This window comes from Mchenga conophoros, linkage group LG12, assembly GCF_057382185.1.
Source record: "Mchenga conophoros isolate Kocher_MC1m ecotype Shallow Benthic linkage group LG12, M_conophoros_male_GT1.1, whole genome shotgun sequence".
NCBI lineage: Eukaryota > Metazoa > Chordata > Actinopteri > Cichliformes > Cichlidae > Mchenga > Mchenga conophoros.
The window spans coordinates 287,462-308,922 of record NC_140537.1 but is presented as its reverse complement, the minus strand read 5'-3'; the positions used below and the strand labels follow the sequence as shown (position 1 = coordinate 308,922).

Below are 21,461 nucleotides of genomic sequence, written 5' to 3'. Positions count from 1 at the left end.
GTTGGCGTCAGGATTTGGGTTGTGAGAGCTCATGTGTTGAAGCCATGTCCAAAACTCACTCTGACGCCTCTGTTTTTCTAAATGGAGGTACAGTAACTGCATGTGTATATGTAAGTGTGTAAAAGTTGCAGATAGTACAAGTAACAGCAACAGTATTTTGTCTATATTCACCATTATAGAAATTAATCACATGTAAACAATAATGTGGCGCCCAGCATGACGTCAAAACAGGCGCACACCTTTGACGTTGCGTGACTGAATCTCTATTTTCCTCATCCAAAAGTAAATGCAAAAACTAGTTTTTGAAAGTTTTCACCCTGGCAGAAGTTTATTCGTTTACGGTGATCCAAAACACAGTTAACACGTGGACGAAGGGCCCAAACGCATAGAAAAAGCTGTGTTTTCAAAAATACCGATGTAGGTATGGACGTAGCCTAAGAGAACCTAAGGGGAGAGGTTTTTAATGGCTACAAACATGCTCCTGTGCATTCCACCAAAATTATCACCCACTGATTCCAGTGGAGGTCTGCTTAACATTGTAATGGCTACCTCTGTTTTGTCTATTTGTGGAGGCACTGTTCATCATCTACACATAAAGCATAGAAACCAGCTTCATTTTACCCCTTTCAGAAATTATATATTTTCAAAAAAATATTGTCCTTTGTCTCTTAAATAGCAGATCCAGTGGGGTGATGATGGCTTTAGACTAAACTTTTAGTGCAGCAAAATAGAAACCAGAAATTGTATTCTTTATGCTATGTTTGATGTAAAATGTCAAGTCCTGTATTAATGAAAAGTTTTTATGAATCACATTTTATAATAATTTCACAGTTCTTCCTCCCCCTTTTCCCCATACATAGTTACTGTCATGTTACAACCTTTTGCGTTACTGCAGCCTTTCCACATGTGGGGACTTTCTCATTGCCCTTCCCAACAGTGAATGTAGCTTTGTAAGTCCTTTTAAAAAGTAGAGCTGTTTTCCAGCCATCCGCTTCCGCTTATCCTTTTCAGGGTCGCACTGGAGCCTATCCCAGCTGTCATAGGGCGAGAGGCAGGGTACACCCTGGACAGGTTGCCAGTCTGTCGCAGGGCTAACACACAGGAGGGCTAAAACACAGGGACAAACAACTATTCGCACTCACATTCAATCCCGCATTCACACCTATGGGTAATTTGGATTAACCAATTAACCTATCCCCACTAGCTGCATGTCTTTGGACTGTGGGAGGAAGCCGGAGTACCTGGAGGGAACCCACGCAAACTCCACACAGAAAGACCCCGGCCTCATGGTGGAATTGAACTCAGGACCTTCTTGCTGTGCAGCAGCAGTGCTAACCACCGTGCCACTGTGCTGCCACGTTGTTGTTTACATGAGATGAATTTCTATAATGGCGGATATAGAGCTGTTTTGTTTTAGTAAATATTTGTATTCACCACTGGTATGCATGGTTTGGATTTAATATAGTATTTTACATGCTGCAAAGATTTTCTACTTTATGTAGCTACTTGTCATTGCACATGTTTTTATTGAATGTTCTTAGATAACATACATAAAACATGACTCTTTTCTATGTACTCCTTTCATATATTAAAACATAAGTTCTTGTCTAAGATCAACAGCTTTCGAACTTAAACACAAACGCAAGTGACACTTGTAAACATAAGTAAGAGTAAATAGCACCATTCAAGATTTGCAGGATGTGAATATATAAGAGAAGCCAATTACATGCGTATTCAGTCGGTAATGACATGTCTGTTCTTAACTTATTGCTCTCCTTTGTAACTGCAGGCTTCACAGTACATAAAGTGGTGTTTTAGCCATTGCACATTTTAAATCAATATTTTATATTTATTCATTTATTTTGTGAATTACTACAGAATGATTTATGGCAATGTTCAGCATAGATGTCAGTTTCACCATGCTGACATTATTGAAATCAGTTTATTCAGAAGTTTATGCCTCAGACCTGAAGTTTTCATTTACTTTGCTTTCCATTTAATGCAATGACATGTTATACAGCAAGTCAACTATGTTGATAATTTATAAATGAATGAAAATTATTTACTTTTATGCATTTAAAGGCAGATTCAAATTTCTGAACGTACTCATCACCTGAAGATTGTGTAATTTTCATTCATGTTTAACTTGTGTGTGCCATTCTGGCTATTTTTAAGCATAGTAGCTCTAAAAGATTTGCTTGAAATCTGATTAAACTGTGTAGAGGTGTGGAGTGGGGTGATGTTAATAGTACAAGTCTTCAAAATCAATTTAATGATTCATTGTTCAAAAAATGACAAAAAACCCTTATTACTTAGAAACTATGAATCTTAGAAGCATGGTGCGCATTCTCGACACATGGAAAAAACTATATGAAGGTTTCAAAATATCATGTCACATTTGATCTCTGACCTCTCCTTCAAACTGTTGACCTTCTTTAAGGTCAACATATCAATCTCAAAGTCTATCTATTGATCTACTGCCTTTGTTTGCAAAGGCAACATCAAGAAAATGTTACTGGTATATGGGGATTCTAAATATCACATTATAGTTGGCATCATGTCACATTTGACCTCTGATCTCACGTTTACATTTTACATCTTCCGTTCTTTCATGTTCACCCCAAAATGTGTTATACAGTATCTTTAAATGAAGAATTGTTGAGCAAGAAAGATAATGCAGTGTAATATTACATAATGAGGTCAAGTTATTCATGTCCAGTTATTTACAGATAAATACCTATTATCCATTATCTACGCCTACATAATGTTTATATGCAAAATACGATATGACTCCCTTAAAAATAAAATACTGCCTAGAGAATAAGCTGCCTTGGTGGAGGTTCTCACTCTCTGAGTGCTTCTTGTTATTATAAATATTTTTTGTAAAATCTGTTTTGTGTAACATTAAAAATAGCTTGCTAATTACCAATGTTACATAATTTGGGACATGAGTGGCTTATATAAGAAAGAGACTATCATGGTCCCTCAGTTTTCCCACAGGTTTTGTGTCTACCTGTCTCTCTGTCTTAGTTTTCTTTCTCACCTCTATCTGTGTTTGTTTGTTGTTGTCTGTGCTCGTGGGCGGGACTCATCTTGGGTCCCCGCCTCTGGCATAACACACCTATGGTAATCACCCATCTAACTCTGATGATCTCATTGTTCATTCCCCTATTATTACAGGGAGTGCAGAATTATTAGGCAAATGAGTATTTTGTCCACATCATCCTCTTCATGCATGTTGTCTTACTCCAAGCTGTATAGGCTCGAAAGCCTACTACCAATTAAGCATATTAGGTGATGTGCATCTCTGTAATGAGAAGGGGTGTGGTCTAATGACATCAACACCCTATATCAGGTGTGCATAATTATTAGGCAACTTCCTTTCCTTTGGCAAAATGGGTCAAAAGAAGGACTTGACAGGATCAGAAAAGTCAAAAATAGTGAGATATCTTGCAGAGGGATGCAGCAGTCTCAAAATTGCAAAGCTTCTGAAGCGTAATCATCGAACAATCAAGCGTTTCATTCAAAATAGTCAACAGGGTCGCAAGAAGCGTGTGGAAAAACCAAGGCGCAAAATAACTGCCCATGAACTGAGAAAAGTCAAGCGTGCAGCTGCCAAGATGCCACTTGCCACCAGTTTGGCCATATTTCAGAGCTGCAACATCACTGGAGTGCCCAAAAGCACAAGGTGTGCAATACTCAGAGACATGGCCAAGGTAAGAAAGGCTGAAAGACGACCACCACTGAACAAGACACACAAGCTGAAACGTCAAGACTGGGCCAAGAAACATCTCAAGACTGGTTTTTCTAAGGTTTTATGGACTGATGAAATGAGAGTGAGTCTTGATGGGCCAGATGGATGGGCCCGTGGCTGGATTGGTAAAGGGCAGAGAGCTCCAGTCCGACTCAGACGCCAGCAAGGTGGAGGTGGAGTACTGGTTTGGGCTGGTATCATCAAAGATGAGCTTGTGGGGCCTTTTCGGGTTGAGGATGGAGTCAAGCTCAACTCCCAGTCCTACTGCCAGTTTCTGGAAGACACCTTCTCCAAGCAGTGGTACAGGAAGAAGTCTGCATCCTTCAAGAAAAACATGATTTTCATGCAGGACAATGCTCCATCACACGCGTCCAAGTACTCCACAGCGTGGCTGGCAAGAAAGGGTATAAAAGAAGAAAAACTAATGACATGGCCACCTTGTTCACCTGATCTGAACCCCATTGAGAACATGTGGTCCATCATCAAATGTGAGATTTACAAGGAGGGAAAACAGTACACCTCTCTGAACAGTGTCTGGGAGGCTGTGGTTGCTGCTGCACGCAATGTTGATGGTGAACAGATCAAAACACTGACAGAATCCATGGATGGCAGGCTTTTGAGTGTCCTTGCAAAGAAAGATGGCTATATTGGTCGCTGATTTGTTTTTGTTTTGTTCTTGAATGTCAGAAATGGACCAACCTGGACCAACAAAATTGAAAAACCATATCGCAGAATTCATAGCGCAGCCCAGCCAATTCCAGTTTCCAACAATGACGGCAGCTGCTTAGTTTTAATATTACTCTTATTTCTCTTTCTGGGTCGCAAAAAAACTTTTACCATATTTTCAGGTGAGAATGTAACCGTGTAAACTTCAAATATCTGAGCCGACCGACATATCGTCTTCAAACCCCCGCGGTCTTTCACTACTCGGGTTAAACATGATATATAAGTCAGTTTGATAACTTAAAAATGTTATTGTTTGGCTTTTTCAGTGTTTTATTTGTTTGTGAGTAAATCGGTTTGGCTGAGATTAAAGTTATTAGATTAGATTAAATTAAATTTAACTTTATTAATCCCTCGGGAGGGTTCCTCTGAGGTTTTCACACAGCTGAATAAATGTCAAACAGAAAACTGATTAAACAGAAGTGTGAGATGGTTGAGAGTTTACGTCAGCGCCCGGTTATAATTTAGATAGGAAGGAGCAGACGGCAGAGTTTCATTCCACCGAGGGAGCTCGTGACGTACTACCCGGCTTTCTTTAGACCGCAAAGGCCGGGTCCTCAGGTGCAGCCTCTGAATTTGGACACCCCCGCTGTTTCCAGGCTGGCCAATAATAACGGTGACATTTAACGTATTTTATCTGATAAATAAACCCTGTAAAATGTATTTAACCTCGCCCCCCCCAACAGCCCTTTTGAATGTCTCCATAATTCTGAGGTCTCAAGGTTGGCAAGTATGGCCACAACACCTCACTTTTTTTGCCACATGTATCGCAAACAACGTCTCAGCTGTTTGTGGAGGTAAAATACGTTCGCACAATTACGCTCAGCCATTGTTATGAGTGCACACTAGCGGCTGCGAGACATTTATACAGCCATATTTCGCACATGACTATGAAAGGCGGAAGAGGAAGTAGTTCCTTTGAATGTAGACAATCCGAATGTTATAGTTTCTTTCCACTGTGTTCCTGTTAATGATAAACTACAAATTTACTCTAAATTACTAAAATATTGATATTTTAATGTGAGAATCGATTCTAGAACATAAATGATTGGTATCAGAGGAATCGATATTTCAGGATCGATCCGCACATCACTAATTCCCACCTCCCACCATTGTGATAACCATCTTACACAGGACCAGAGAGTGGATGCTGTCACATTGCAACAGTGGTTTGCGGATGTGCTCTCCCCCTGCCCAGCCGTATGAATCTCATGGAGCATCAATTTGAAACTGTGTGTTTATGGCCCTACAAGTTACCTGAGCAGATCGTGCAAAAGGAATTTGTGGAAATGCTAAAGCTAGGAGTAATAAAAGAGTTGCACAGTGCTTGATGTAACCCCATAGTTCTTGTAGCGAAGAAAGATGGGTCTGTACGGTTCTGTGTGGACTATCGCAAGATGAATGAGGTGTTACAGTTTGATGCTTATCTCTTGCTCTTGCTTGGTTGACGAGCTCCTGGACAGGTTAGACACTGCTCGCTTTTTACGATGCTGGATTTAACCAAGGGCTACTGGCAGATTCCCTTGTCTGCAGAGTCGAGGAAAAAATACATCTTTCTTCACTCCGTAGGGTTTGTACCAATTCGTCACATTTCCGTTAGGCTTGTTCAGAGACCCTGCCACTTTCCAGCACCTTATGGACTGGGTACTGCATCCACACACTGCTTATGCTGCTGGCTACCTGGATGATGTCATCATCCAAAGCGACACCTGGACGGAGCATGGGTGGCCAGTTACAGCACTGTGGAAAAGCAGTGCCTGGCCATCCGGTGGGCAGTTGACACCCTTCATTGTTACCTCCTGGGCCGCCCTGTCACCCTCTGTTCGGATCACGCCCTGCTGCACTGCTGCATCCTACCGCACGAAGGATGCCCACACCCAGATCACACAGTGGTATCTGACCCTCCAGCCTTTTAATTCAACTTCAAAGTGGTTCATAGGCAAGGGTCGCACCTCTCTCGCTCGTGCGAGGTGGGGGGTTAGGCTAGGCCGGATGGCTCCCCAGCCTAAGTCGGGCAGTGGGGGTGTGTAACGGGGTGTTGTTGGTGGTTGGCTTGGCATATGGCATATTCTCAGTTTCTTTCCATGAGAAAGGAATAAGGACTGATGAACACCAACTATGATACTGGAATTGATGCTGAGCCTGTTTTGTCTAGTTGGATAAGCATCAGAAATGTTGACCATGCATCCATGTGTCCCCATACCCATTAGATATGAACCTGTTGACTAATAGTTGTCTGAACAAGATTTTTTTTAAAAAAATATTTGACTAGTGGTGTTCTGTTGAATTTTAACACTTTTCTTATCTCTCGGAATTAGATGGATTCTATATTGCAACTTAAAAGCCTTTATCACCTTGAATGAAGGTATAGGAATCTACCATAGTATAAAATAAGGCAGTGAACATTTAAAGTGGTAACTGGAGCTTTGTTTGAAGTGGAAGAGTTTTTTTCCTTCAGCACAGCTTGCTGCATGCAAGAATACAGAGCTGGAGGGAATGCACTGAAACAAATAAGTAAAACACTTTACTTCTCTTCTTAATTCACCCTGGAGCTGTTGATCAGCAAGGAGGATCAAGTTGCTGCAGATGTTAGTAATATAATACCTACACTCTTAGCCATGGAGAATAAACTCCTTCACACAACCTGAATAAGGTTTCATTGTTGAATACTGTCAGAGAACATCGACTAAATCAGCAGGTAACATTTTCTTCACATCCTGGACAGTTTAGATTTACTCTTGCAGTCTGCCTGGATCACTGCCAGGCTAACTCCAGCTAATGCTAAATGCTAAAATAATTGTAAACATACACGGCAGACCCAGTGGCATTTTGATGCTTTTTATTAAAGCTTTGACGGTTGCTGTCCACAATACTCACAGAGCTGCAGCTCTCCCGCTGCCCGCTCAACACTATCACACAACACAACCACAGGACCCAGTACAATATTTAATTCGGCGGGGCGTGATTGCGGATGCCGTGCAGGTGCGTCCGCCTCCTCTGCACGGCACCGCAGGCCACGCCCCGCCACAATAATATAACCTGCAGATTTTAAAATGAGTGTAATCATGAAGCAGCCATTTTTGTGTTGTGTGCTTCACAGTTCATCAGTTTAGTAGTGACACTCAGACGTGAGGTGCATGAGATTTTATTTGAGTATTCCTCCACTGCTGGCTGTCAAATGAGCGGCACCCCAAAATAAACAAAGCACCCATGTCAGCTCTAACAAAGCTAGAAACAAAGCATCAAAACAGCTCTCAAAACTCATCTTTTTACACTTTTGTTTTTGTTTTGTTTTGTTGTGTTGTGAAGTGCTTTGTGATATTTGTCTTAAAATGTGTGAAATAACTGAGATACTGTATATACATACATACATACATATACAGTGGGGCAAAAAAGTATTTAGTCAGCCACCGATTGTGCAAGTTCCCCCACTTAAAATGATGACAGAGGTCAGTAATTTGCACCAGAGGTACACTTCAACTGTGAGAGACAGAATGTGAAAAAAAAATCCATGAATTCACATGGTAGGATTTGTAAAGAATTTATTCGTAAATTAGGGTGGAAAATAAGTATTTGGTCACCTCAAACAAGGAAAATCTCTGGCTCTCACAGACCTGTAACGTCTTCTGTAAGAAGCTTTTCTGTCCCCCACTCGTTACCTGTATGAATGGCACCTGTTTGAACTCATCATCTGTATAAAAGACACCTGTCCACAGCCTCAAACAGTCAGACTCCAAACTCCGCCATGGCCAAGACCAAAGAGCTTTCGAAGGACACCAGGAAAAGTATTGTAGACCTGCACCAGACTGGGAAGAGTGAATCTACAATAGGCAAGCAGCTTGGTGTGAAAAAATCAACTGTGGGAGCAATCATCAGAAAATGGAAGACATACAAGACCACTGATAATCTCCCTCGATCTGGGGCTCCACGCAAGATCTCATCCCGTGGGGTCAAAATGATCATGAGAACGGTGAGCTTTGATCCCAGAACCACACGGGGGGACCTGGTGAATGACCTGCAGAGAGCTGGGACCAAAGTAACAAAGGTCACCATCAGTAACACACTACAACGGCAGGGAATCAAATCCCGCAGTGCCAGACGTGTTCCGCTGCTGAAGCCAGTGCATGTCCAGGCCCGTCTGAAGTTTGCCAGAGAGCACATGGATGATACAGCAGAGGATTGGGAGAATGTCATGTGGTCAGATGAAACCAAAGTAGAACTTTTTGGTATAAACTCAACTCGTCGTGTTTGGAGGAAGAAGAATACTGAGTTGCATCCCAAGAACACCATACCTACTGTGAAGCATGGGGGTGGAAACATCATGCTATGGGGCTGTTTTTCTGCCAAGGGGACAGGACGACTGATCCGTGTTAAGGACAGAATGAATGGGGCCATGTATCGTGAGATTTTGAGCCAAAACCTCCTTCCATCAGTGAGAACTTTGAAGATGAAACGAGGCTGGGTCTTCCAACATGACAATGATCCAAAACACACCGCCCGGGCAACAAAGGAGTGGCTCCGTAAGAAGCATTTGAAAGTCCTGGAGTGGCCTAGCCAGTCTCCAGACCTCAACCCCATAGAAAATCTGTGGTGGGAGTTGAAAGTCCGTGTTGCTCGGCGACAGCCCCAAAACATCACTGCTCTCGAGAAGATCTGCATGGAGGAATGGGCCAAAATACCAGCTACTGTGTGTGCAAACCTGGTAAAGACCTATAGTAAACGTTTGACCTCTGTTATTGCCAACAAAGGTTATGTTACAAAGTATTGAGTTGTATTTTTGTTATTGACCAAATACTTATTTTCCACCCTGATTTACGAATAAATTCTTTACAAATCCTACCATGTGGATTCATGGATTTTTTTTTCACATTCTGTCTCTCACAGTTGAAGTGTACCTCTGGTGCAAATTACTGACCTCTGTCATCATTTTAGGTGGGGGAACTTGCACAATCGGTGGCTGACTAAATACTTTTTTGCCCCACTGTACATATATATATATATACATACACACACACACACACACACACACACACATATATATATATATATATATATATGTTTTGTTTTGGTTGCTAAAGCATATAGTTAGGGCTGAATCAGGTGGCCCTGATAACCCTTAGTTATGCTGGAATAGGAAAAATTTCTTCTTCAGTCACCTTTCTCAATCACTATGAGTTTCTACACCTATCTGCAGTGAATCATACTTGTTATTAATCTCTGGCTCTCTTCCACAGCATGTCTTTTATCCTGTCTTCCTCCCCTCATCCCAGCCGGTCCCAGGAGATGGCCGCCCCTCCCTGAGCCTGGCTCTGCTGGAGGTTCCTTCCTGTTAAAAGGGAGTTTTTCCTTCCCACTGTTGCCAAGTCCTAGCTCATAGGGAGTTGTGTGATTGTTGGGGTCTCTTTCTAATATATAGGATTGTTACATTGCAATATAAAGTGCTTTGAAGCATTTGTTGTCGTGAACTGGTGCTATATAAATATAATTGCTCAAACTGCCACAGATCCATCCATGTGAGAATGTTAATCTCTGGCTCTCTACCCCAGCATTCCATTAGCCTGGCTCTTCTGGAGGTGTCTTCCTGTTAAAAGGGAGTTTTTAGACTGTCAGTCCTTTAGTAATACACAACACAAATGCTACAAAATATTGTTAATTAATCCAAACACATAACACTAGAAATCCAAGTCTCAAAAGCCTTCTTGAAGTTCAAAAACATCCAAGTGTTTTTACTAGAATTCTAAAATCTAAGAGTATTTCTCATCTAAACATCTAAAATAAATGAAGCATTTAAGGCAGCGTGTTGAATGATTTTACTTTCAAGCCAGCTGATTAGACACATTTTTAATATTAACAAATATATGTGATTATTGAGCTCAAATCTTTGACTACTCTCAAGATCGAAGAGAAAAGCAAAATTTCTGTTGCTGAAGGTTGAAAGAAATTGTCACTTCAAAGAAAAATTATGTCAACATGTCATTATAGGCTGACACTACTCATGGAAGAAAAGAAGCTGTCTCATATATATACATATAATAAACACCCAGCACGCCCCTGCGGGCGGTTTATCCTTCAAGCTCGGGTCCTCTATCAGAGGCCTGGGAGCTTGAGGGTCCTGCGCAGTATCTTAGCTGTTCCCAGGACTGCGCTCTTCTGGACAGAGATCTCCGATGTTGTTCCCGGGATCTGCTGGAGCCACTCGCCTAGCTTGGGAGTCACCGCACCTAGTGCTCCGATTACCACGGGGACCACCGTTACCTTCACCCTCCACATCCTCTCAAGCTCTTCTCTGAGCCCTTGGTATTTCTCCAGCTTCTCGTGTTCCTTCTTCCTGATATTGCTGTCATTCGGAACCGCTACATCGATCACTACGGCCATCTTCTTCTGTTTGTCTACCACTACTATGTCCGGTTGGTTAGCCACCACCATTTTGTCCGTCTGTATCTGGAAGTCCCACAGGATCTTAGCTCGGTCATTCTCCACCACCCTTGGGGGCATCTCCCATTTTGACCCCGGGACTTCCAGGTTATACTCGGCACAGATGTTTCTGTACACTATGCCGGCCACTTGGTTATGGCGTTCCATGTATGCCTTGCCTGCTAGCATCTTGCACCCTGCTGTTATGTGCTGTCTTTCAGTCCAGCTTTGTCCAGCCACTGGTAGGTAGGTAGGTAGGTAGGTAGATAGATAGATAGATAGATAGATAGATAGATAGATAGATAGATAGATAGATAGATAGATAGATAGATAGATAGATAGATAGATAGATTATATTACTAGTTAAATAGCACTAAACTGGCTAACAGTCAAAACACCTACTGTGACTTTCTAGGGGGACTTTCCAAAGAAGCTAAATAGTATTAGTGGCTAACAGAAGCACTGTGAAGTGTACTGTGTATGGAGGACCACAAGAGCCATGCGCATAGAAATAAAGATTTCTGTGCTTAAATAATGAATTGTAGAATAAATTATGCATTTGTAAATTTATTTTTGAATTCCAATTTAATAAACTGCATTTCAAAATCCATTTCCCTTTCCTATTCGCTCCGGGATTAGCTGCTGGATTAGCTGCTGGATTAGCTCTTCGATTAACAACTTCCTTGCGGCTATTCAAATTAGCCACACCGTGGGATGTAAGGGGCTCTCTGATTGGTTGGATAGACACATGCTTGGATTTTTCTAACTCATAGCTTTGCCCTGTTAAGAAGCGTGTGTGCTTGTACACAAAAATTACAAATAGAGCAGGGCGATATGACCAAAAATATTTATCACGATATACATTTGAAAATTTGCGATAACGATATAACTGACGATATAATTGACACTAGACAAAATACTTTACAACTCCACAACTTTATTAGAGCAAAAAACCCCATCAATGTATTTTCACTTAAACAAGCAGCTGTTTTTTTATGTGCATTAAAGTTATATAAAAATGTAACAGTGCAAATTCCTTGTTGACAGTTTAACCAAAAGGCATTTCCAGTGGAAATTGGCCGACATATCTTCAGCATAACCATGTATAATATCCACAAAACTTAAAAAGAGGTTATACACACACAATACGATAATATTATGTTGAAGCACAGTACGTATCACTCTGCGAGGCGCCTGCCTAATATAGCCGTAATGCACCACTTCCTGCCATAAAGGACATCTACAGGAAGCGGTGTCTGAAAAGGGCTGGGAAAATCATCAAAGACCCCAGTCACCCATCACATGGACTCTTCACCCTCCTGCCCTCTGGGAGGCGCTACAGGAGCCTCCGGACTAAGACCACCAGGTACCGGAACAGCTTATTCCCCACAGCTGTCAGACTCCTGAACTCTGCCTCCTGACATCTGACCCACATTAAACTCATGGACTAAACATACACACACCCACAACCACCTACACACACACACACAATGGACAACTGTACCCTCAAACACACAATAATAACATGGACTGAACCACCACTCACAACCACTAGCACTTTATATAGCCTCTGTAGAAATTATCCACATATCTCACTTATCTTAAGTGCACTACTGTATAGTTCTGTGTAAATAATCATTCTGTACATACGATAATTTTTAATCCTACAACTGTTTATAACTTGCATAGTTCACATTTCTGTATAACTGCATATCTCAGATTTCTGTATAGCTTTTTTTATTTCATATTTATATCCTGTTCATAGCCTGCACATAGCTTGTACTCACTACAGCCTGTACGTACTTATAGTTATAGAATATTCATAACATACTTCATACCGTGTACATTATAACATACCATAATAGACCCATTTCTGTAATATGCTTACATATCTATATTATTGCTAATATATATTGTAATATATCTATATCATGGCTAAAGCACTTCTGGATGGATGCAAACTGCATTTCGTTGCCCTGTACCTGTGACATGTGCAATGACAATAAAGTTGAATTCTATTCTATTCTATTCTAAACACAACCAGAATTCATACATAAGGCACACGGGATTATAAGGGGCACTGTCGATTTTCAGAAAAATCAAAGGATTGATTTTAAGTGTGCCGTATTTTCCAAACAACATGGTAATAACGACGCCCCACTAGCATGCTCTACCAAAAATAATGCTTTGCTGTGTGTCTGACGGACGAAAGCTAAACCAGTTCCACACCACTGAAGTTGCAGCATTTTTACAAACCAATTCTGGTTCATCTGTTTCATTTAACGATCCACTTTCGCTCTTCTCATTCTGCGTCGCCGCCATGTGCGTATGTAAACATAGGCACTGCGCATGCGCGTTTTACCCATATTCTATCGGGATATTTCATTTTCCTATCGTTGCCCAAAATTACACCGGTATTACCGTGAACGGTATGATATAGCCCAGCCCTATTTACAAATGCATAATTTATTCTACAGTTCATTATTTAAGCACAGAAATCTTTATTTCGATGTGCGTGGCTCTTGTGGTCCTCCATAACTGGGAGGGTCCATGTATAAATTGTGCACACTTCAGGCTTCCAGTTCTAATCATATAAGGCAACAATTACTGTAAGACAACATTAAGAATCAAATAACTTTTTTGGCAGGGAAATTATCATGGCACACAGTCATTTGTGAAATGCATGTTGAGTAATTCTTGGTAACCAGGCACCAAAACGGTCTGTGGACAGCTCTGAGAGGCTGCTGCTGCTTTCAAGACCAATAAAGATGGAATGTAGGTTGAATAAAATAAACCACAGATGCTCCAGCTGTGTCTGTTTTTTACAACTAGTTTTTTTTTCTAGTTGTAAAAAACTTTGGCTGTTATTTCTGGACTTTCAGCATGGCTGGGGCTCAAACACCTCATTCACACTCAGCCACAGGGGATCAGGTGAAGTAAAGATAATATGTTACTCAAGGCTAACAGATATTTTGCTCCACAAAGTTTGGAAAAATAAATCCCAAAGCTACACTTTACAGCTTTATATTCTTGACAAACAAAACCTGTTTACCGGATTCTACAACTTCCTGAGAAAAGCTAAGTAGTCTTACTGCATCCATAGGAGTTAATAAGATGAGAAGCCGCAAGGTGCTGCTAATCAAATGCTCTTAATTAATTAAAATTCAATTCAATTTATCCAAAATTAAACTGTGCAATGCTCAGAGAAACTGTAAAACAAAAAACAAAAAAAAACAAAAAAAACTTGAGACCCACAGCTTGGAGTCTATAGACCTCAGTTAACATGTTAGAAACAATTTAAAAAAGACTGAATGAGTATGGTTTGTTTGGATGTGTTGCCAAGTAACAGCCTGGTGTTAGTGGTAGCAGTTCAATTCAATTTTTTTTATGGCATCAAATCAAATGCCTCACGGTGTTTTATACTGTAAGAAAGCTGTCTATAATACAGAAAACCTGAACAATCAAACAACCGTATGAGCAAGGGTTTGGTGACAGTGTGAAGGAATAACGCCTTTGTAACATGAAGAAACCTCTGGCACTCAGGGAGAGGCTGATCTGCAGTTGGGGGTGAAGAGGAGAGACAGGACCAAACCCTCCTGTCTCCCCCTCCCCTAGGCCCAGGCTGCATGGGAAGTCCCCAGCAGCCTAGGCCTAGTTCTGTTAACTAAGGGAGGGTTCAGGATCACCTCATCCAGCCCTAACTATATACTTTATCAAAGAGGAAAGTTTTAAGCCTAATTTTAAAAGTAAAGACAGTGCCTGCCTGATGTGTCATTTGGCTTCATGGATAGATAAGCTGTAAGATGGGTTTCATCTGCATAGCAATAACAATTTAAAAAAAGGCTTTCTGATGATACTGCCTAAAGGAAGCATATATAATGTAAATAGAATTGGTCCAAGCAGAGAACCTTGTGGAACTGCATAATTCACCGGTGTGTGAAGAAGACTCCCCATTTACATGTTCAAACTGGAGTCTGTTAGATTTATATGATTCAAACCACTGCAGTGCAGTAGAATCTCTGTAGTAAAACTCTGAGGTTTGGGTCCACTCTCAGAGGCCCTATGAAGATCTTTTGTGACCTTCACCAGTGCTATTTCTGTATTGTAATGAATTCTGAATCCTAACTGGAACTTTTCAAATGAACCATTTCTCTGCAGTTGATCAATTAGCAGTTATAAATCTTTTTGAATGAAGTTTTTAAATAAAAGAAAGGTCAGAGATTGGCTAATAATTATCTAAGACAGCTGGGTCAAGTGACAACTTTTAAATATTTGTTTAAATACTTCCAACTTAAAGGCCATGGGCCCATTAATAGAGACAGACTTATCATATAAGACTGATGCATTAACCGATGGTGGAAATTCCTTGAGCAGAAATAAAGTTTAATAGACATGATTTGGAGTTAGTAAATATTGAACTCAGAAAGATCAGTTGAGGAGTCTCAATAAACATCTGTAATATTGAACGTTTCTGTGATATGTCTGTGGAATGGTTATGATTTTTTTTCTCTACCAGTTAAAATTTTGTTTGTGAAGAAAAGCACAAATTCATTACTTGTTAAAGTTAGAAACAATCAGGTCAGAGAGAACTTGGGGACGATGAAACACTGTGTTTTGCAGCCACAGTATCTAGGCACCTTACAGTCGACATTGAACTCCTTTGAATTCTAAAATATTCTAGAGTTAAATGGCTAAGAGCTAGTGATTAGGTCATACGACAGGACAATGATCCCAGCAAGTCTACAACAGATAAAAAAGACAAAAATCAAGGTGTTGCAATAGTCCAGTCAAAAACCTCAACCCCATTGAAATGTTGTGGTGGGACCTTAAGAGATCTCTGAGTGAATGAAGACCTGCAAACCATAACCTCCTAGGACCTGGCGTCCACATATGTGGACATCACATTTTGGGTTGTCTAGACCACAATACTAAATTTTACTCTACAAGGGCATGATATCCTCTTCTCAGGAACTACATCAAAAAGTAATTTTGATGTAGTTCAAAATTACTTTGAAAAGATAATTCTTTTTTTTTTTTTTTTTTACATTAATCAGGTCCCAATCACCCAAATAGCAAAGAGAAATTAAAAATGCATGCCATGAAAGAGTTCAGGTCTTAGGAGGTTAATGAAGTCAAGCAACCTTGTAAAGAAGAGTGGGTCAAAATTCCTCCATAATGCTGTGGGAGTCACATAAAACACCACTACGTCAAGCTTCTAACAGTGATTCTGTAAGCTATAAAATTATGAGGTGTAGTTATTTTTTTACAGGAATGCATAGATTCCAGTGAATAATACTATAATACACATAAATGGTAAATATGGTAAATGGCCTGCATTTGTATAGCGCTTTACTCAGTCCCATTCACACACAGGTGATGGCAAGCTACATTGTAGCCACAGCTGCCCTGGGGTGCACTGACAATCAATAAAAACTAACAAACAAACAAAAATAAAAGCTGAAATAAAAAGAACCAGGCACGGATTTTATTTTAGTAATAAAATTTTAAGTTATCAAAAAAAGATTCCAGCTACTTTGAATACTGGATTACTTTACCAACTGTATAAGTTGTTCACTCATAGAGAGGGATTTACCTCGACGTAGGATGACCATATTTAGACTTCCAAAAAAGAGGACATTTGGCCCAGTCATGAACTTTAATAATACTGTTTGTTTAAAGAAAATGTTAACATATTCAAACGATGCCTTTTCTGTGCAGTTAATGAATGAGGATGGTTGGTCACCCTACCTCAACGTGAATAATAGATTTGAACTTTATTCCAAAGTGCAATAACTTTTCATTTCTTTTCATTGTTTCCTCTCCTCTTACATCACTGAATAGCATAGTGTTATAGCATACTTGTTTTTTTTTCTCTTGCTTTGTCCATTATGAAAAGTAACGATGAGGCAACACCATCTAATGCCCAGCTCTGACCTTAAAACTGGATTATAAGGTTAAGGCCAAGACTTTGAGACCAAATCAAACTTATGTTATATTTACTTGTAACCCTAAATTTAACAGCATTTAAAGACACAAGATTTTAATGGTGTAAAGGAGAAATAAAACTGCAGTTTAGCAGTTCACCAAGAAAGGGTGCCGAGTTGATCCAACAAGTTTAGTGTAAGTTATGAAGCTGCTGAGATATGATCTTTCTTCTTATTTGTGGTGTCACCATCCATAAACTTGTGTAAAAATCTAAATCTGTCTGGTAACTTTCATGAGACTTGGACTGTAGATTCGACCATGGCCTGCAATGACTTTGCCAAATTCTTCACTGAAAAAATCCAAAAAATTAGACAAGCAATTGGTACATCAACAGCAGATCCAGGATATGTACTGTGTCCACCAAAAAACTGTTTAAACACCATGAAACAGTTTCAACCTATTAACAGCAAAGACCTGGAGGACATCTTAGGTCAACTGAACTCCTCCTCCTGCTGTTTAGACAAGTTTTTTCAAAAAGGTCTCAAAGACTTTAGAGTCAGACCTGTTACAGATCGTCAACTTTTCTTTATTATCAGGTGTGTTTCCAGAATCACTAAAAACTGCTGTAATCAAACCTATACTGAAAAAGGACAATCTTGACAAGACACAAATGAACAACTACAGGCCGATCTCAAATCTCCCGTTTTTAAGTAAGATCATTGAAAAAGCAGTTTCTCAACAGCTCAGTTACTTCTTAAAACAGAATAATTGCTACGATGCCTTCCAGTCAGGTTTTAGACAGAACCACAGCACTGAAACCGCTCTGACCAAAGTGTTTAATGACATATGTCTGAATACAGACAGTGGAAAAATGTCAGTCCTAGTTTTACTGGATCTCAGTGCAGCATTTGATACAGTTGACCACAACATATTACTCAAACGACTGGAGAACTGGGCAGGTCTTTCAGGAACTGTACTAAACTGGTTCAAAACATACGTAGAAAACAGGAAATACTTTGTATCAATAGGTAACTTCACATCTGAGCAGACAAGTATCACATGTGGAGTTCCCCAAGGTTCCATCTTGGGACCCCTTCTGTTTAACATCTACATGCTCCCACTGGCACAGATTATAAACAACAACAAAATAAACTATCACAGCTATGCAGATGACACACAAATATATATCACAATGTCACCAGGAGACCGAGGCCCTGTACAGGCTCTTGGTAAATGCATTGAGGAAATCAATGACTGGTTGTGCCACAATTTTCTCCAGCTAAACAAAAACAAAACTGAGGTAATAGTCTTTGGCGCCAAAGAAACACGATTACAGGTCACCAGAGAACTTCAATCTATACATCTAAAAACCACAAACCAGGCGAGAAATTTGGGTGTAGTGATGGATGCAGACCTAAACTTAGAAAAACACATTAAGACAATAACAAAGTCAGCTTACTATCACCTCAAGAATATATCAAGGATAAAAGATCTGATGTCTCAACAGGACCTGGAAAAACTAGTCCATGCATTCATCTTTAGTAGGCTTGATTACTGTAACAGCATCTTTACAGGTCTACCTAAAAAATCAGTCAGACAACTACAGCTCATTCAGAACTCTGCTGCTCGAGTCCTCACTAAGACCAAAAAAGTGGACCACATCAGTCCAGCTCTGAGGTCTTTACACTGGCTGCCTGTCCGTCAGAGGATAGACTTTAAAGTTCTGATGCTGATGCTATAAAGCTCTGAATGGTTTAGGACCAAAATACATCAATGACCTCCTGACCCAGTATGAACCATCCAGATCCCTCAGGTCATCTGGATCCGGTCTTTTATCAGTTCCCAGAGTCAGAACCAGACACGGAGAAGCTGCATTCAGCTTTTATGCTCCTTATATCTGGAACAAACTCCCAGAAAGCCTCAGATCAGCTGAAACACTCAGTTTATTTAAATCCAGGTTGAAGACTCACCTGTTCTCAGCTGCATTTGAATAAAGCACCAAATCCACACTTTAAGCTTAAATTTCAAAACTTACATTTAACTACTGATTTTATCTACTGTTCTGATTTTATCTGTTTTGATTTTATATACTGTTGTTTGTTTGTTTGTTTGTTAATTAGTTAGTTAGTTTATTTGCTTGTTTTAATCAATTTTAAATCATGCTTTTTATTTGTTCTTGTTTCTAATGTCTCTGTAAAGCACTTTGAATCGCCTTGTTGTTGAATTGTGCTATACAAATAAACTTGCCTTGCCTTGCCTTGTAGATCACTTGTTCCAATATTTGTGACTGTTTTAAAGCTTTTAGTAAATTTTAATTAATTAGGTTGACGTGACAAGTTGATATGGCTGACCCTCAGAACCTCTCACAATAGTGACTAAAGAATTTCTGTGCCCAAATTACAAACTGAGACAGCAAGTATAATTAGGGGCTTTATTTACAAATATATATAAAATGTTTAATTGAAGCACTGCGAGAAACATGAGAGACAGGAATGGAGGACAGGTACAGTAACAATGAGGTGACCCAGTTTACCACCATTTTGTACTATCTGGCGGAGAACAGCTGTCACAGTTGCAGGTGTGCAAGGCAAGTACAAGATGAGTGGTTTCACCCAAAGATGGAGACAAAGGCTACCCACAATCCACCTGGAGAGGAAAAATACAGAGAAACACCCAGCCTGCTCAGACTTTCTCTTCTTCCTATTTACTGAATATCGTCCCAGCCTCAAAATTTATCTTTTGTGTATCCTGCTGTGCTCTTTTATCTTGTTTGTTGATATCAGTATCTGTTGTTTTACAGCTTTGATAGCTGGTTAACATTATTTTTTGTGTTCATGTCGGATATTTTTGAAAACAAAGTTATCTGCTTTAAAAAAATTACACATGGGTATGTGGACATGACCTTACTGAGAAACTTACATTATTGGCTAACAACTTGCCAATCGACAGTCATTAGCCAATGAGGATAACCTGAATATTCTTCTTTTCTAACTCTTAGAATGACAATAATTGAGAAAATAGACAAAATATTTTAAAACAAGTAACTAAGACTATAAACTCATCATCATGGGCCTTTCTACAGAACTGCAACTCTTTTTAACAACACAGGTTACAGACTTGTGTTTTCAGATCTGGCAGCTGTGTCAGATTTTACGCTGTCTATGATTGTGACATCACTCTAGCATACTGGTTATCATGTCTGAACAAACTTGTTGTAGGTAGCAGTGCTGTCATCATTAAAGCAAATGTGTGACAGACGAAAGAATATTCTGAAATTCATGACCATTTTTCATAGATTCAAACAGTGAGCTGAAATCATTTGAGGTGAAACATCTCTTCAGTTTGAAACAAATGCAAAATAGAGGTGTCTTCACAAAGGATTTTATGATAATGCTAGGCACTCAAAGCCTAAAATTACCATAAAAATGTTGGGCAGAAATATAGGAACAACTGGCTGGTTATCACAAAGCCAAGCAGAAAAAACATTTAACTGATGAAAAGTTTTCTTGTGAAAAGCTAAATCACTTTACAGTTGGTTAGAAAAAGTTCAGAAATAGAAATGTCTTTACATACAGTATAAACTCACAGTGATACATGCTGATTTAAGTTTCTGCTGGTGGGTGCTTGATTCATACCCCCACTCCCACCGCCGCCCACTGGACAAATCCAATCATGTCCACAAGCCAACAGATATTATCGAACACGAATAGCTTACTGATGAAACACCACGTAATGTGGAAGTACTAACAAATGCCAACAGATTATTTAGTAAAAAGGCCAACATAAATAATTTCAAGTGTGAAGAGCAACACAAATCTGTTATCACCAACCCTGATGTGAGATGCTGCTACAGGCCTTATGAACAGAGAAAAGAAGTTACAATGACATAGTTACATAGACAAAGATAACATACAGGCCCGCACAGTAGATTTAGTCAATCAACACAAAGCGCCACACAGCTAAATAAGCTATTAAAGTTTTTGCTGTTAATCTACTCCTTTTGTGGGAAAGTGTCTCTCCCCACAGCTGTGCACTTGAATTCATCTACTCCTGTAGATACTTCCTTACCACTAGGTTCTGATTTCGAGAATCATCCTTGTGACAGTTTGTTGAAGCACATGATTCAGTATTGCTCACCCCATTGGGGACTTTAGATATTTTCTCAGTCACCACATGGCAGTAAATGATCTTTTTTTAACTGAGGATGTTACAGGGACAGTCAGGGCAAGTCCAGATCTCTGGCAGCAGAGTTCTCAAATGCGCTTTCAGATCATCTTTGAGAAAGTCCGCTCGATTTTGAAAGGTAGCTTTGCAAATTCTTTTTTTATTTTGCTGAACCTGAACACATATCATATGATTCTGTTCATATGCATTTCAAATTTTTTCAATTGATCTTTCCAGTCGCAAAATCTTCTACATCTCTACCATGTCCAATGCATTTAAATGCAGACGGTCTAAATCTGCAGCTCAGGAATCGGTCAGTACATTGCTTTGAAATCTGGCAGGTGGCAAACCTGTCTTCTGGTCTGTGTGGAACCTTTAGTCTTGGCATAATTGGGCTCTCCAAATTCAGGTCATGTGCTGAATGTGTTGGTCAGATAGGTAAACCAGGAATTCTAGTAGCATGCTATAGTTGGAAGCAATG

At 39.9% G+C, this 21,461-nt stretch overlaps 1 protein-coding gene across 1 annotated transcript in view; it reads right to left on the bottom strand.

Moving 5' to 3' along the window:
• LOC146561816 (NMDA receptor synaptonuclear signaling and neuronal migration factor-like) overlaps positions 1 to 6,537 on the bottom strand; it is a 35,670-nt gene extending 29,133 nt beyond the window's left edge. The window contains exons 1-2 of the mRNA XM_085294667.1: positions 6,430 to 6,537; positions 6,158 to 6,330 (exon numbers count right to left, since the gene is read on the bottom strand). Coding sequence (XP_085150793.1) covers positions 6,158 to 6,330; positions 6,430 to 6,537 — 281 coding nt within the window. The remainder of the gene's footprint in view (positions 1 to 6,157; positions 6,331 to 6,429) is intronic.
• Between the last annotated feature and the right edge of the window lie 14,924 nt (positions 6,538 to 21,461).